Genomic DNA, 18410 nt, shown 5'->3' with positions numbered 1-18410 from the left:
TTTCCATCCAATATAACTTTTTAGGGTTCTCTTGTATATTTCCTCATACTTTGTTGAAATCCCTTTGCTCTCTTTAGTTTTTAGTCTCTAATTTTTACTTGTACTTTAGGCAGTTCTTTGGCAAGTGCTGAACTAAGCTATCGAAACAATGCACTTGCTTTGCTTGTGCTCTGCTGAGCAAGTACCAAATGTTTCTATTTCTTGTAGTTGGGAATTTGTACTTTTGAAGTCTATAAGAAGTTTACCATTTACTACGAAGGGTAAATATACTTAAGCCACTTAGAACTACTAGTCATTTTCTAAGTAGCCCCACGAACTGACAAGTGTGGTACGTATACCCATTAACCTACCACTTTGTGTCAAATATGCTCCTCCGTCAGAGTCAAACGTTATATTGGATGGAAAAAGGGGTCACGTGGCTTGCACATGACCACTTTTTTGTCTTTCTTCTTAAAATATTCCTATTTTCTTAAAAACCAAAATAAAAAGTTAATAAAAAAAAGTAAAAAAGAAAAAAAAAAACCCCAAGGGTGGCCGAACCATCCTCACACCACCAAATCTTTAGTTGGCTGAACCACCCCCTAAAAATGAAGAAGGGTGGTCAATTGTGGGGGTGGTTCGACCACCGCATTTGTTCCCAAATAAATTTTTTTTTTAATCAGTTTAATTTTTTTTTAATAATTATATTAAAGGGGCAATTCAAGTATTTGAATTGTCAAAATAGAGGTATTTTAGGAAGAATTTGGTAAAAAATTGGTCACGTGCAAGCGACGTGACCACTTTTCCATCCAACATATCGGTCAACGCTAATGACGTGGCATTTTTTTACACAATGGTAGTTTGATGGATCCAAATGCTACACGGTCCAAATGCTACACTTGTCAGTTCGTGGGGCTACTTTAAGAGTTTACATTACTACTGGTTCCTTCTTGGTGCCTTTAATGACTTGCTGATGCATCTGTTAAGTTTCAAGATTATGGAATTGGAAATGATTTATTTCCAGGCTTTCCTACTAGATCAAGACTCCGTTGAATTCATATCCCATGGATTAAATTCTGCAATGAAAACGGAATCTTGAAATTAGTCGCAAAGGGTCCGAAACTGAGCATCATTTGATAAAAATAGGAATATTTCGTAAAGGTGCTTTGAAATTATAAGTAGGGTAGTGATCATGTTGATCATGGCTATATTTCCTGTTGGTTAAAGTTCATTTGGGTCATTGGGCTTTCATTTGAAAAGCAAGGTACATGAATGTTTATTAGGGCTTTCCTTGTCTTTTTAGATGCTATGTTTTTTTTTTTTTTTTTTTTTAAAGTACTTATATACAAGACTTATGGATGGGATCTTATGATTTTGAGTTTTATCTACTTAATAAGCTTTGAATATTTATTTCACGTACTCTTGCTTTTCCAAGAGGTGGTTTGTCCTATTCATTTTCTTTTTAAATCAAAATGGTGAAAAATGGTGTCTATTTTTTCTACATCTTTTATACATAAGTTAGTATGAATTAAAACTTTAGCTGTCACCTTCCTTTCAAAATAATTGGTTCTGAAGGAAGCCATTTGAGAAGTTAAATCTTGGTTCAGTCCTGCAATGGGGTACTTTCTGAAATTTATAGGATAGCTTAAGACATAAGACATTTGAGTAAAGTATATATTGAGATTCATTTTCATAAGCTTGTGTGCAGTGTAATGAATCTTTTGGCGGAAATCTATTCCCAGGAAGAGATGATTCCTAAGATGTTTGGAGCGTTGACATTGAAAGAGAGCCAGGAATTTGATCTAAATGAAGCAGGTCGTGGTGATGATGCTGGAGGAATAATATCACGGGAAAATCCTTATATGTTATGCACTTTGGCACCGCGGTTATGGCCATTTATGAGGCATAGTATCACATCGGTTCGTTATTCAGCTATTCGGACGTTGGTAAACAATTTTATGCTCTTCTATACTTGTTCTTTTTAAATACGAATTACTAATTAACCATATAAACCACATTTTTAGAGTAATGCTATAGACCACATTTTTATCCCACAACTATCTTATAATGTTGACGTGGCAGACTCAACTAACCCTTCGATTTTTTATTTATTTTTAGATAAGGACTAATCCAAGGGTTTATTGGGCCTGCCACGTCAGCACTGTGGACTAATTGTAGGATAAAAATGTAGTTTCTAGCGCTACTCCCTATCTTTATAATTTGTCACTATTCTTGTGGAACATTTAACTTTTATGAATACATGCTTTGTATATACTAAAAATGGTTCCGTATAGTTTTGGTTCACATAAGATGCCATTTTGCAGGAGCGGTTGCTTGAAGCAGGCAGCAAAAGGAATATTTGTGAGCCCTCTGATACTTCATTTTGGCCTTCTTTCATTTTGGGGGATACCCTTAGAATTGTCTATCAGAATTTGCTGCTGGAATCGAATGATGAAATCTTGCAGTGCTCAGAGCGGGTTTGGAGGCTCCTTCTTAAGGTTAGTAATATATGACATTGGATGACTTCTATAAGCGCTGCATTTCTCTTTCCATTACTGCTTTTTCTCTTTATCTATTATCTGTTTTTCTCTTTATCTATTATCTGTTTTGATTATTTGAGTAGTTTTTCTGGGTAAATGGAAGCGCTTTTGTCTAGGAGATAAAGAAGTGAGATATGTTGAAGATCTAGGGACAGGAACAAATTTTGGTTTCTCCTTTCATTTAGTCACTTTCTATATAATTTTATTTTAATTCATGTTTAATAGTCTATTCAATTTGTTTATATACTTTGGATAATTGATATGAATATGCTTTAACTTTATTTGCTAATGTTGTTATTTGGTAGAGAAGTTTTTTGTTGTAAATAAGTTTTCCTAATCTTAAAAAGCTTTAAAATTTATATCTTGAAAAGCTATAAAATTTATGATTATATATATATATATATAAGTAATCGAGATATCAGTAAAAGCATAAAGCGTAGCTAGGTACACAGGAAGTATACAAGAATAACACGTAACTAGAAGGAAAAAAAAGAACAAGGAATTTATGAAACCTAAGCACCAAAGGGGATACAGATGCCAATTATCCAAAGATAAAGAGTATTGAAGAAAAAAGACTTAAGTTCCTCCAATGTCCTCTCGCGATCCTCATAACTTTTATCATTTCTTTCACTCCAAAGACACCATATGACAAGAAGGCACATCTTCCACACCACAACACTTGGAGTTCTACCAAAAGACTTAAGCTCCTCCAATGGTGCAAGATAGCCTTCTTAATTCTCCACAACTCTTTTTTCTCACTTGCAAGCAAGAGGTTAACGCTTGGTTAGGCCAGATTGCCATTAACAAGGACAAAAGTTACTCTTCAAAACCCTCGCACAGTAGCCCCACTGAATGGGGAATTTAATTCACTATATGCAAGATCCAATCTGAAGGCATGGACCCTGTATAGTTTGTTTAGCTACTGCCGGATAGGAACTCAGTTGAGTGGGCTCCTCCTTAGAGAACAAGTCCACATCCATGCAAGGTCGGTTAACTATAGAATCACTACTAGCCACACCTCCCCCTTCACACCCAGTCAACTAAGCTGAATTAGAACCTTTTTCCTTCTCTATCCTACCAATGCCTCACTGCAACACATAAGGAGAAGAGAAGAGAACAAAGTTTGGGTAAGGAACCCGCTTGCCCCCTTTAGCAACTATTGCCCACTAATAATTTTCTGGCAAAGGGATCAAACTTGTGGAATGTACCCTCTCGTAACAGAAAGGGACTATCTCAGCCCTCATGTCCACTTTCCTTGAGCAAACAAACTCAGTTCCTGAACCTACAATTGTGAGTCTGCTTCTAGAGTAATATGGAAGCCTACAAAGTAAAGGACCTAACTTAACTTGTTCGTCGACAAAGTTTGCAAGGGGGGGAGGAAGCACCAAAAACAGCTATTGTGTCTGTTTCGATTCGCCGGAGGCTTCCTCACGGGGGTGGGGGGAAAGGATTCTAGCACATACGAAACGTATGAGTTCCCAGATGCATACTGCCCTCCTTGCACATACCAATGTTGCTAGAACCAGGGGCCCCAAGCCCCTGCCCAACCAACGCTGCTGCCTCCTCGATGTCTGAGTCAAAAGCACGGGAATGAGACAGTGTCTAAGAAAGAACAACGGCGAGGTCCTTATTGAAAATGGAATTGCCAGCAAGTTCTGGACTTACCCTGTTACCCTCCCCACACGACATCGAAGGACCTTCAGGTTGTAGGTGATGGACACCCGAGCCTTTCTCCACACCCAAGCCTGGAGAAAATTGCCTAGAGACCCCTTTCACTCTCCACTTAAACAATAATTTGGCTCTGGGCTTGAGATAAAGTTTGGCCCGTGGAATAGGACCGAACATGCCCTTACCTTTCGGAGCTGGGTTAAGTTCGGCCACATGAGGCAAGCCTAAGCTGTAAGCATTTAAAACAGGGTTAAATTGGGCTTTGTTTGGGCTCAGTCGATGTAGCCTTATCTGGATCTTGGCCTAGGACCTAAACCAATAGAGCCCATGCTCAGTCGACCTAGTCAAAACAACTGTTAACTTCAAATTAGAGGTGTTCTAGCATTGCTCTAGACACTGCAAATCAAAACTTTCACGAGGAAGTTCATTGTCCTTCCTCGATTAGACTCCACCCCCAGGTGAGAAGCATGAAGCTACCTTCATAGTCACTTGTGCCTTGAACGAAAATGAAGTGCCATTCTTAGAATTACGCTTCGTTGTTAGGAAAATTGTCGAACGCCCCTTCAGGGCTTCGGCAAAGGACCTATACCCATCCACCTCCTCCGGCGATGTAATTGGCTGCACCAATGCACTTCCACCCAAACCAAACATCTTCCCCATGGACACTAATGGAGTATCGCTCACACCATACGATAGCAGCCTAGTATTGGGCTGTTGTGGAGTTGGAGCTTTGCTCCCTTCACCTAAGGTCTGTCCAGAAAACCCACCACCTTAGCTCGGTAGCACATCTTCTCCACCCCCGTCCTTCGTGTTCCCTCGGGATAACAATGAATCCTTGCTGACCACCACTCCCGTACTTCGTCACAGTCAAATACCGACCAGACTTATTCGAACATCTTTGTGCTGAAAAGCTGAAAAGACCTTGTTCCCATTCCTCGGAGATTTAACAAACTGGATCGCCACTTCACCCTTGACCAACTTCCCCACCTACACTGCTCGAGCTACCCCTTGACTTCTTTCAACCAGACACAAGCTTGAAGCCCCTTTTGCAACCGAAAGCTGAAAAACTTTGGACTCTACAGCAAACCAACTCAATAACCCCATCAAACTAGAAACGTATGTTGTTTGGGGCCAACAATACAATGTTTTTTTTTTTAAGAGTAACTAGGAACACACATCCGAAGAACATAGATCAGCAGAAATTCACTAGTTACAATTACATTTCTCTTAGGTTTGATCCTTGCAAAGTAAGCTGAATGCATCATGTATATGCCCAGCTACCAACCATGTTTACTAGTTTGTGGTTACAATTGCAACATGTAATTACAATCAACTTAAAAGCCTATTTGAAGTTAGATATACCTAGGGGTGTACAATATCCGCTTGCATTTGCTATTTGCAACTATCCACTATTTGCACATGTGGATTTGGTTAGCAAAAACCACTATCCGCATGTACGGATGCAGATAACGCGTTTAACTGCATCCGCATGTTCGGATAAGAGATGCGGATGCGGTTATATTAACCGCATCCGCATGCTATTTATATATACTATATATTTAATATATTTCTTTTGTATATTATATTTATTAAATTTACCAGAATGACGTTTTGGTGTTTAATACCAAAATGAAGTCATTTTGAATTAAGTATAGGTTATATTTACATTAGTTTGGTTTGGAGATGTTGCTTTCTCGTATAATACTTGGGCAAAAAAGCAAAAGTAATGTGAAATCAATATAATTTAAAAAAATTATGGCTTAAAAAAATTAAAACGAGCCCAAAACACTAAAAACAAACTTAAATTATTTTCAAAAACGTTTAAAATAAGCCTAATAGAGACCCAAAAAATGCCTAAAAGACTAAAATAAGCCTATTACCGAATATGCGGATAGCGGATAATAATAGCATTTAATAACCGCAATAACCGCGCGGATGAGGTTAATAAAAACATGGTGCAGATGTGGATATGTAAAAGTAGTATTTGCATTTTATGGATGCGATTGCGGATATTGAAAATAACTGCCTCCACATCTGCATGTATACCCCTATATATACCAGTATGAAGTACTTAGAGTTTGGGGAAGAAGATTCTTTCTTTTGATTTATATGCAAGTAATGTCTAACATCGAGTTTAAAAAGTTGTTGTGCCTAAAAGCAAAATCAAAGTAGGGACTTCAATAACTGCATCCTATTATTTATCATCTTTTGCTCTCTAAACTGTGATGCTCTAGACCTAATTCTAATTGGAATGATGGAAGGATTTCCAGGCAGGTTTACTTCCGACTCAACTCTCTAGAATGGTATTAATGGTGTAACTTATGCTTATTGCAATAATTGCCCTAACGAAACTCTAGAAAGACACTGATAATTTTATTCTTTCAGAATTGGTTAAACGTTAACTGTTGTTTTGTTGAAAAATTGTTTTCTAATGTTATGAACTATATCTGTGTTCTTTGTGCTGCTTCTAGAGTGTATTGTTTACCTTTTTCTGATGTTTATTTGTTATTTTTGTTTTGTTGTTCTTACGTCCTCTATTCCTTTTGGTTGGTGACAGTGCCCAGTGGGGGACTTGGAAACTGCCGCAATGTCATATATGCCTGCTTGGATAGAACTTGCAACAACTCCATATGGTTCAGCATTAGATGCATCAAAAATGTTTTGGCCTGTTGCCCTTCCTCGAAAGAGTCATTTTAGAGCAGCAGCTAAAATGAGAGCTGCGAAACTTGAAAATGAGTCCTATAGAAACATTGGCTTGGAATCTGGAATGGGAACTATTCCACAAGAAAGAATTGGAGACGCCTCTACCAATTCTGTTAAGATAATAGTTGGCGCTGATTCGGAAATGTCAGTAACTCGTACCCGAGTGGTTACGGCAAAAGCATTGGGAATTTTTGCTGCTAAGCTGCAGCAGGGGTCTCTACACTATGTAATTGAACCACTGTGGAATGCTCTTTCCTCTTCATCTGGGGTTCAACGGCAGGTACTAGTTGTGCCTTTTGGATTGATCAGAAATGCAACCTTTCCCCTCCCCTCTACTCTGTCCCCCTCATATTTTGATTATTTGTCTATAATCCACAGGTAGCATCCATGGTTCTTATTTCCTGGTTGAAAGAAACCAAGAGCGTGGATGCCTCTGGAATCCCTGGAAGTCCACCTAATTTTCCCAGTCGTCTCAAAGAATGGTTGTTGGATTTATTGGCATGCCCCAACCCTGCATTCCCTACAAAAGATTCACTTCTTCCTTATGCTGAGCTTTCAAGAACATATTCTAAGATGCGCGGTGAGGCTACCCAGTTGTTACATGCTATTGAGTCATCTGACATGTTTAAGGATTTGCTGGCTACTATCAAAGTTGACTTGGAGAGCTTGAGTGCAGATGATGCGATTAATTTTGCATCAAAAGTTCCAACAGCGTGTAATGATAATGTTGGGAATGAATCTTTGGGAGGGAACTTTGTTGATGATGTGGAGTCATCAAAACAACGAATTTTGACAACTTCAGGCTACTTAAAATGTGTTCAGGTATATTTGAATTGTAACTTTATATTTTCATGTGCCGCTTCATGTCCTTCCATGTGTAGGAGATGAAGATAAAATTTTATTTTTCTTTCTGGTGTCACACTGGATTTGTTACTACTGGGTCAATCTTTCGTGATTTTATCTCTACATAGGCTTTTCCTTTTTGTTTTTTGTTTTTTTTTTTTTTTTTTTGTTTTGTTTTGTTTTTTTTTTTTTTTTTTGTTTTTTGTTTTTTGTTTTGTTTTTTTTTTTTTTTTTTTTTTTTTTTTGTTTTTTGTTTTTTTTTTTTTTTATCTGCATTTAATCATACCTATTAGATTTATGTCTTTTTGTAAGTTTGGTTTATCCAAAGATTCCGATATTTTCCACTCTTTACTTTTTGACATGCCCATTCTTACATGTGACGATTGGCAGAGTAATCTGCATGTTACTGTCTCTGCCTTAGTTGCTGCTGCAGTTGTCTGGATGTCAGAGCTTCCTGCACGACTTAATCCAATTATTTTGCCTTTGATGGCTTCAATAAAAAGAGAGCAGGTAGTATGTTGGGTGTAAATACTATTTTTCTTCATGCACAGATGTCTTTTGGTTGATTCTGATTCCTTATGTGCATTCTGAAGGAGGAATTACTGCAGCAGAAGGCTGCTGAGGCACTAGCGGAGCTTATTTTTCATTGTATTGAACGTAGGCCTAGCCCAAATGATAAGTTAATCAAGAATATTTGCAGTTTAACATGCATGGATCCTTCTGAGACGCCTCAAGCAGTAGTCACCAGTTCCATAGAGGTAATTGATGATCAAGGTCTCCTATCCTTTGGGACAAATGTAGGTAAACAGAAGGCGAAAGTTCACATGCTGACTGGTAGTGAAGATCGGTCACGGGTTGAGGGCTTTATCAGCAGACGTGGCTCTGAAGTTGCATTAAGGCATCTCTGTGAGAAGTTTGGTGCTTCACTATTTGATAACCTTCCTAAACTGTGGGGTTGTCTTACTGAAGTTCTTAAGCCTAGCAGTACTGAGGGTCTAACTCCTGCAGATGAAGAGCAAGTTATGCTAGCTATTGAATCCATTAAGGATCCTCAGATCTTGATAAATAATATCCAGGTTATTATCTTCCTCAAATTTGTTATTTGACCTTCTTTGTAGTTTCTTTTGATTATGATATTTAACAATGCGGAAAGGATATTTTGTTGTTTCTAGGGTAACTTTAATAGGTAAAAATCCTCCATCTGCCGTTGGTGTGAGCATTTGTACACTGGATTTATGTGTCACTAGCGTAATCTGTTGTTCCTGTTTTCTGAGTTTAGATATGCACATGGAACTAGGTTCTTCGTTCTCATTTACATTTGTTTTCTTCATTTCACTTAATGATGCTGTCTAATATCAATCTTTCATTGTCACATTTTAAATGACCATTCACTTCGTGTAAATGTACTGCACACTTGGTTTGAGCAAACTGTTATTTGTTCTGCAAGATTTGCAACATCTCGTTTTGTTTCAGTTCCCTAATAACATTTATCCCTAAAACTCTCTTATAGCCTCAGTGTAAGATTTTCACTTCTCTTAAACATTATTGCAGAACTATCATTTTTGTCAGTGGCCATACCTCAAGTGCTTGTTGCAGAGTTTTTTTTTTTTTTTTTAAAAAAAAAAAACTGTGGACTGAGACGTTGCCTTTAACGACTAACCCGGCATAGGACTACTGAATTCTTTAGTGCATGGAGAAAACGTAAGTCTGTCTGACCTGAGTGCACCATAATGTGTGAGTGGAGCCTAGAGTCTTTAGTTTAATTTCATACAACTAAACTAAAAAACTTAATCCTAACTAATGGGGTTTGGTTCCATGAATCCTTTATCAACTAATTTCTCTTCTCATCCCATTTAGGGGCTCTTTTGTATACTTCCTGTGTATAAAGGTTGTGCCCCTCTGCGCTTTCAATGAATTGAATTGCAATTACTTATCAAAAAAATCATTTATCAACTAATTGATGCAGCCTACATGTATCAAACTAAAATTGAAAAAAATCTTAAAATTTAAACTAATTAATAAATAAGTAGTCCATCATAAAACCTAAACCCGACTGGCTTCTACACGATTTCCTTTCAGCTTGTTCAGTGGGCCCTTAATTTGTCTTCAAATGGATAGCATCTCTCAATCCCAAAGGAGATTTGTAGTCCCGTCCTAATTATTTGAATTAGTTATTCACTAAGCTATAATAGACCCTTAAATTTGTAGACCTGCAATCGTAATGTAATCACTTGCTTGGCTATAGTATTATCAATTTCAGGGGTTTTGCCACTCCCCTTCACAGAACTAATACACGAGCCTTTTGACACTGCTGATATTAAGTGCTTTGATTTCTGTTAACTTTGTATTGTTAATTGTCATGCTTGGATGTCATCGTAAACACTGTGTGCATATTCAGATTCGTAATTATTAATGGATTTGTATCTGCTTTGGCCTAAACTTAATCATTTATCTAGGCCCTAGTTCCCATCAATTGGGTTGGTTGTCACTCATAGTATTAGTCCTATTTTGTGTGTGTGTGTATGTTTTTATTCATTATATTGTTCTGATTTGCAGGTAGTACGTTCTATTGCTCCTATGCTAAATGAGGCATTAAAACCAAAACTGCTCACTCTTCTCCCTTGCATTTTTAAATGTGTTCGACATTCCCACATTGCTGTTAGATTAGCTGCTTCTAGGTGCATCACTTCTATGGCGAAGTCAATGACTAAAGATGTTATGGGAGCTGTAATAAAAGACGCCATACCTATGTTAGGGGATATGACATCTGTTCAAGCTAGACAGGGTGGCAGCATGCTCATTAGTTTGCTTGTTCATGGATTGAGCGTGGAGCTGGTCTCTTACGCTCCTTTGTTAGTTGTTCCTCTTCTAAAGTGTATGAGTGATTGTGATCAGTCTGTCAGACAGAGTGTGACCCATAGTTTTGCTTCCCTTGTGCCTCTTCTTCCATTAGCACGTGGCCTTCCCCCACCTGTTGGAGTGAGTGAAGATTTATCTAGAAATGCAGAAGATGCACGGTTTCTGGAGCAACTACTCGACAACTCCCATATTGATGATTATAAGCTCCATGTTGAACTGAAAATGACATTGAGAAGGTATGTATGACATTCTAGTTTTATCAATTAACATAAAATCATTTCTCCCCTGGTAATTATAGACACAAGCTTAATTATGGTCACCTATTTTGCCATATACACATGCATACATTCATATTCCTTAAAAAAGTTGGATTCAGTGAACACATCAAATATCTTGTAGCTACAATCTTTTAATTTCATATAGACTTCTAGATACATATTTCAGAACACAGCCATACAGCTGCATGATAGGAAGTGAATTGAAATCCCAAAAGGTGTCAGCTTTGGAGAAGCTGACTGGGTTTGAATTTTCCTGTATTTCTAGGTAATATTTCTTTTATATGTGAGGAGGTTCAATGGTGTTTCTGACACTAATTTTTAGAGCCCCTGAAACTGGACCGATGAAAAGGTGATTCCAACTGAAACATGATAGTCTGTCTTGTGTTAGCCAGACCTAATCCACTTAGAGACATTCCTGTACATCCCCGGCAATGCTCTACCAAGAGTTCTAAAATCTCTGCTTGATTTTTTCCACTTGGAGTGACCAAGTGTTGTGTTTTTATAGGTGCTGGGAGAGTTTGAATATTACCTCCAACTCAGATTGTTAGACTTTTATGCACTCATGCCATACCAAATATTTTAGTTTAGCTTTTCCATTCCGAAGTGCTTTATCTTCAAAATCTGATGGATTCAGATTGGATTCACCAGTATTGCTATGAAGTGGAAATCTGCAACTTTAAATTGAGACTTGAACCAGCGCTGAAAAGGCTCCATGCCACTTCCTATGTTAGTATGTCTCCTAGCTCTTACCCTCTGGAATAGATCAATTCTTGTAGATCAGTGTACGTGACGAGTGGTTCTAAAAAAAAAAATTCCTTGTTTCATTTTTTTTTTTTTTGATATGTAATTCGATCTCATAAAATGGCGTAGAGGGGTGCAACCCAAGTACACGGGGAGAATACAAGAGAAACACCAATCATGAAGTAGAAGAGAAACACAAATCATAAAAAGGCATAGAAGGGCACAACCCAAGTATACAAAAGAAACACCAATCATGAGTCATAAGAGAAACACAAATCAAGAACTCTAAGAAATTAGAAAAACGAGAACAATTATATGTAGCTGCCCAAACATAACGAATATTGAACACAATGGCTTTTAACTCTATTACCGCCCTCTCACAATCTTCGAAGTTTCAAGCGTTGTGTTCTCTCCAAATGCACCACTTTAAGTACAGAGGAATCTGCTTCCACAGTGGCTTGGCTTCTAAACTGATCTCTCCAATAAGCCAACAACACCACAGGTCAAGGCATGACCCTTTGTCCAAATCTTTGTTTGGCATAGGGTCATATTTGGACTGTTAACAAAAACTTATCATTGATTGGAAGAGTCCTCGAAGCTTTCTTTGACTTTGTTCTTTTGAGGAAAGAACTCGTATTGACATTCAATTTGAACAAATGTTCTCTTTTTTGGCCTGAATTTGAGCAGACTTCAATCCAGACACATTGACATATATTAGTTACTATTGGGCAGAGTGTAATATTGTTTATATTCTTAAATTGGAGTGCATTGTTAAGTTACTTTAGCTAATTTCAGTAGTTCTGTTACAGAGCTCTTATTTTTCTCTTTTTGCCTCATCTCTTTTATTTGATATTCTCTCTCTCTCTCTCTCTCTCTCTCTCTCTCTCTCTCTCTCTCCAGTTTCTTTTCTAAGGAAATTAGTTTGGATTTTTTTTTTCCTCTCTTTCTAGTTTGGTCTTCTTGGATTTATAACTATTTGTATTTGTAGTTTAATCCTGCTGTCTGATGTTGGTTTGGACCCACGATCTAAATTATCAATTGAACAAAAAAAAAAAACTTAAACAATTATTGAAGTTGCTTTCTACTTCTGAGCTATGATGATTTTTTGGTGTTTCTAGGTACCAACAGGAAGGTATAAATTGGTTGGCCTTTTTAAAACGTTTCAAGCTTCATGGAATCTTATGTGATGATATGGGCCTCGGTAAGACACTTCAAGCATCAGCAATTGTGGCATCTGACATAGTTGAGCATCGCACTTTAACTAACAGTGAAGACCTTCCATCGTCCTTAATAGTTTGCCCATCAACCCTTGTTGGACACTGGGCCTTTGAGATAGAGAAGTATATTGATGCTTCTGTAGTTCTTACTCTCCAATATGTTGGTTCTGCCCAAGAGCGAATTTCTCGTAGAGGGCATTTTAATAAGCATAATGTTGTCATAACATCATATGATGTGGTCCGTAAAGATATTGATTATCTTGGACAGCTTCTATGGAATTACTGTATTTTAGATGAAGGACACATCATCAAGAATGCAAAGTCTAAAATTACACTTGCAGTAAAACAGTTGAAAGCCCGGCACCGCTTGATACTGAGTGGAACACCAATCCAGGTTAGTTAATGAAGTGTAGGAGCTTCTAAAACTTTTAAATGGTTTGTCTAAAAAATGGTTCATCTTGTTGCAGAATAACGTCATGGATTTGTGGTCCCTCTTTGATTTCCTAATGCCAGGGTTTCTTGGAACGGAGAGACAAGTATGTGTTGTGCCTCCTGACTTTTATTATTATTTAACATATTTTGTTTACTTGGTTGTTTGAGTGCTATGGGATTCAGTTGAGGACCTCTATACAGTGATGGTGAACATTATGATATGAGAAAAAAATAATAAAAAAAATAAAAAAAAAAATAAAGGAAAACAAATGCATGATAAACAAGGTTTTGTTCCTACCACATGAGATAAGTGCATTGCAATCAACTAGATTGCTGTATTGGGAATAGGTTCGCAAAGATACTGCTATATTGATTTCAAATTGTTGTATTGGTGTCTTTTAGAATTGAAATGCCCTCCACAGATTCACTTACCAATGGTTGTGTTTCATTTTTTTTCTTTTCCCTCAGCTTTCCATGTTGTGAGTATTAGGGGTCAGTATTGTTTTATTAGCTCTGATTACCTTGATTTTTATCCTGCGCCCACTTTTACCGCCCCCATATGCAGGGTCTTATTATAAACTAGAATTTTCTATTTGGTGTCCGTTTTGACAGTTTAAATTTCTTAGGTTACACTTTTTTAATCTATTTCTTTTCATTAAAGATGGTTTATTAGCTTTTTTTTTTCCTCTCTCTCTCTCTCATCAGAAAAAGATGTTTGATCTTCATATTAATTTTTTTTTTGTTTATTTTTAATTTTTTAATGAATGACTTAATGGTTACAATATCAAATTTATCTATTGGTTTGAGTTTCTGCTGCATCAAACTTCTATGACGCTTTATTTATTGACCAACAGTTTTATTTGGTAGATTACTTGTCTACTTCAGCCTTTTTGATAGTGGTCCCACTTTGCACTTAGTTTCATTTGGTTTATTTCCTTTATTGTTAAATGCCCACAAAATTGTTGGTTTATGCCACTTTTGCAGTTCCAAGCCACTTATGGGAAGCCACTTCTCGCTGCTAGAGATCCTAAATGTTCTGCAAAGGATGCTGAAGCTGGGGCACTTGCTATGGAGGCATTGCACAAGCAGGTGAACTTTATTTTTCTGAAATCACACAAAAATTAACTTACATCCTCTTCTAATTGAGGGATTTTCTATTCAATAGGTCATGCCATTCCTCCTCCGTCGAACAAAAGATGAAGTCCTGTCTGATCTGCCAGAGAAAATTATTCAGGACAGATACTGTGACCTGAGCCCTGTACAATTAAGACTGTATGAACAGTTTTCTGGTTCACATGTAAAGCAAGAAATCTCAAGTATGGTAAAAGTAAATGAGTCAGCAGATAAGGGAGAAGGAAGTAGTTCGCCCAAAGCATCTTCACATATTTTCCAGGTGATGTGACATTAAAATAATTTCTGGATAAATGTGGTCATTTTTTTTTTCTTTATGGCTCAAATCTCTCTTTCCTGCTTTGAAGTTTCCTCAAGGTTTTGATTTCTTTCCTCAACATTAGATTTGAGCAATCACATCAGCCAAACTTAAGGGTTTCAACATATTCCAAATGGCTAACAGCCTTTTAGCTTGGCTTGATGGAACTTTATTGCGTTACTGGCACATGCTTTAAGTGATTAGGGACGTCTTGTGAGAACCATCCAAGATACTGCCGGCAAACCACATTGGATTTTACCACAATTTCACCATCATTTGAGAGTTTTGTGTTTTTTCTTTTTTCTTCTCTTTTTTTTTTGGGGGGGGGGGGGGGGGAGTGGGGGTTAATGAAACAGGAATGTCATTTGGGGGATTAAATAAAAACTTTACTGAAATATGAATTTACTAATGTAGTTAACCCTTTGGTACTTATCTTTTATGTTTGAGCAGTAATCAATTGCGTGATGTATGTATTATTTTCCATGTTTCAGGCACTTAAGTACCTGCTAAAGCTTTGTAGTCATCCATTGCTTGTCATTGGTGAAAAGGTTCCAGAATCATTGGCATTCATTTTGCCAGAACTCTTACCTGCAACTTCTGACATTATTTCAGAACTTCATAAACTGCAACACTCCCCCAAACTAGTTGCTCTTCAGGAGATTCTTGAAGAGTGTGGAATAGGTGTTGATGCTTCAAGTTCTGAAGGTGCCATTAGTGTTGGGCAGCACAGGGTCCTGATATTCGCTCAGCATAAAGTGTGTGTTGTATACTCCTTTTACTAATGTCTGTGAGGTTAAACACTTGTGCTTTTTCTGATATGTCATTCACTGGCATCTCATGCAGGCCTTTCTGGACATAATTGAAAGAGACCTGTTTCACACCCATATGAAGAAGTTAGCCTCCTTATCCTCTATTATTCACTGAATTAAAATATTTTGTTTGTTTATACAATTCTTTTGGTTTGGTTCCACTACAGATGAATATGTTCTTTTCTTTTGGTAAGTTCACACACGTGCGCACAATTGAAGCCAACTGAAGGAAGACTTCGAGTCTTCGACTATTCAGAATCACTAACAGGATATCCATTTTTTACACATTTTGGTTTGTTAAGTTGCATATCTGTGGTCGTATGGTACACATTTTTATTCTAACCAAATAAAAGAACAGGAAAAAAAAAAAAAAAAAAAAATCTATTTCTTGTATAATGCTCCTGTGGGGTGTGTTTGATAACCACTTGATTCTTTACTAATCTGTCAGAAAATGGTGGTTATTCAACCAAGCAAGGACTTCAATGGACAAGTTTGCAAAATAGTGCAGTCCATTGGATTAACTACTTGTCTTGTCGAGCCAAATGTTATAAAAAATATGTGATTAAACTTTGAAAGAATTTAAACAATAATCTAGTAGTTTAGTGAACTGCATTTCCATTTACAGAGATTTTAATCTCTTTACACCTGAGGGCTTTTCCCAAGTGGCTGTTCAGCCTGAATTCATGACTCCTCAAGAAGCATCACTCAGGTTCTAATCCTACTGCCATTTACTCAAGAAGGTATTAGATTTTGAAAGAATTGCCTGGTACATGCAAGATGAAAGAACTACATGTGCTCAAGGATTAGTTGGCTTCTCAAAAGACTCCCCTAGGCTATGACAGCTCAAAAGAATCTGTTTTTGTTTTGTGTTTTTTCTTTTCCCTTTCTCAAATTAATCATGCAAAAACTGCATAAACATGAGTCTTGCAATGTGTATTGATGGATTCACTATTCTAATGGTTTTACCCATGTTACCTTTTAAAACAGTATTACATATCTGCGACTTGATGGATCAGTTCAACCCGAAAAACGTTTTGAAATTGTCAAAGCTTTTAATTCTGACCCTACTATTGACGCCCTCCTGCTTACAACACATGGTAAGTTCTTTTTTTTTTCCCTGTTTACTGAGAGATTCCCCCAGGAAGTTAGTTCATTCTAATCATCTTTTGCAGTTGGTGGGCTTGGTTTGAACCTAACATCTGCAGACACCCTTGTTTTTATGGAGCATGACTGGAATCCAATGCGAGATCATCAGGTAATAATAGTTGTATCTGTTGGTTGCTTCAGTCCCTGCTTTATGGTCACTATACAATTAATTCATCCCCTCCCTCCCTCCCTCCCTCCCTCCCTCCCTCCCTCCCTCTGTTTTCTACTTTCTTCATTTGCTTCTCCAAAGGAATGCAACTATTGATATTTGTGTTCAAGCGGAAAGAGAAGTTTCTTAGTTCGATCATTACAAATTTGCTTGTATAATATTTTTGCACTTGCAGGCAATGGACAGAGCACACAGGTTAGGTCAGAGGAAAGTTGTCAATGTCCATCGTCTCATAATGCGTGGCACCTTGGAAGAGAAAGTTATGAGCCTCCAAAAGTTCAAAGTCTCAGTTGCTGATGCTGTCATTAATGCCGAGAATGCGAGTATGAAAACTATGAATACAGATCAATTGCTTGATCTATTTACATCCGCAGAAACCCATGAGAAGGTATTTCTAACTGCACTCTATTGTGCATATTCATAAACTCATCTTGCAAGGCATTTCCAGTTTAGCAGAGGGTGTTGATATTTTCAATTTCTGTTTTGTCGGGTCTTACTGTTTGTGCGTGTTCGTGCGTGTAGCATTTAATATCTATTCTCTGTATTGTAATCTGGCTGCTCTTTTTCCTTCTTTTTCTTTTTTTTTCTTTTTTTTTTCTCCTCTTCTGAGTTGGGTTGTGACATTTTTCAACATTCATATGATTTTTAGGGAGCTGCTTCTGTATCAAAGCCTTCAGATAGGAATGTTGGAGACACAAAATTGGTGGGCAGCGGAAAAGGATTAAAAGCTATCCTTGGAGGACTGGAGGAGCTCTGGGATCAATCACAGTATACTGAAGAATACAATCTGACCCAGTTCTTGGCAAAGCTTAACGGCTAAAGCCCCAAGTATGCTCCGTGTGTGAATATTGTATACTATTCATCAAGTCAGAACCCAAATTTTGACAACATAACTAACTTAGTTCTTCGTGTCCCTCTTGCCATTTTTTTAGTTTTTGCCTCCGCATTGATTTGTAATTGTGGGAGGTTGGGAAGATGTCGGTTTGAGTAATTTATCATCAGAGTGAGCCTGGTTTTAAGGAATGGTGGAAATTTTTTACCAAGACCGGCTCGGGGAAGGAAAGAGTTGTATATTTCGGATATTGTATATACAATCAACAATATCGTTAAGAAATCAAAAGTTAAATCATTGCATTGAGATGTTTCTTGTTTTTTCGGCTACTTTTTTTATTCGATCTTATTTTTTCTTTTTTTTTGGTGTGGGGGGGAGGATATGCCATGGGAGTGTAACCCAACTAGGGTTGCAAATGAACAAGTTCGTTCAATAACCTGCTTGTATAAACTTGATTCGTTTAAAAAATGAGTTGATCCTCAGTACAGTGACTCTGCAGAGAACGAGAGCAATATGAAGGGAAAGTCTGCCCTCAGGGCTGATCTGGAACATGTTTGATCCCAACTTGAGGGTGCTAGGGTCCAACTTCAGCTAGGCTTGTTTCCATGGACGATAACATTGCCCAAGCCGGTCCTTCTGCCTTTAACCGCTGTTGATACAGGGGCTTAAGATAGCTCAACCTTGTCCTAATCTAATCTTTCATTACTTTGCTAATGCTTTGAGGAAATTTCTTTTGTTGGGATGTAGACATTAACTTTGCTTGTA

The 18410-nt window shown here is 37.5% G+C and overlaps 1 protein-coding gene across 1 annotated transcript in view; it reads left to right on the top strand.

Moving 5' to 3' along the window:
- The window catches only part of LOC133872924 (TATA-binding protein-associated factor BTAF1), a 62022-nt gene extending 44071 nt beyond the window's left edge, over nt 1–17951 (top strand). The window contains exons 13-29 of the mRNA XM_062310586.1: nt 1688–1925; nt 2304–2477; nt 6745–7170; nt 7269–7712; nt 8124–8243; nt 8327–8809; nt 10290–10828; nt 12730–13222; nt 13296–13364; nt 14245–14349; nt 14426–14653; nt 15181–15444; nt 15533–15582; nt 16486–16595; nt 16671–16753; nt 16989–17201; nt 17463–17951. Of these exons, the coding sequence (XP_062166570.1) occupies nt 1688–1925; nt 2304–2477; nt 6745–7170; nt 7269–7712; nt 8124–8243; nt 8327–8809; nt 10290–10828; nt 12730–13222; nt 13296–13364; nt 14245–14349; nt 14426–14653; nt 15181–15444; nt 15533–15582; nt 16486–16595; nt 16671–16753; nt 16989–17201; nt 17463–17633 (4210 nt within the window). The 3' untranslated portion in view covers nt 17634–17951. The remainder of the gene's footprint in view (nt 1–1687; nt 1926–2303; nt 2478–6744; nt 7171–7268; nt 7713–8123; nt 8244–8326; nt 8810–10289; nt 10829–12729; nt 13223–13295; nt 13365–14244; nt 14350–14425; nt 14654–15180; nt 15445–15532; nt 15583–16485; nt 16596–16670; nt 16754–16988; nt 17202–17462) is intronic.
- Nucleotides 17952–18410: the final 459 nt, after the last annotated feature.

This window comes from Alnus glutinosa, chromosome 7 (genome assembly GCF_958979055.1).
Source record: "Alnus glutinosa chromosome 7, dhAlnGlut1.1, whole genome shotgun sequence".
Lineage (NCBI taxonomy): Eukaryota > Viridiplantae > Streptophyta > Magnoliopsida > Fagales > Betulaceae > Alnus > Alnus glutinosa.
Note: the sequence above shows the minus strand (reverse complement) of the source record. Positions and strands in the feature narration are given on the sequence as shown.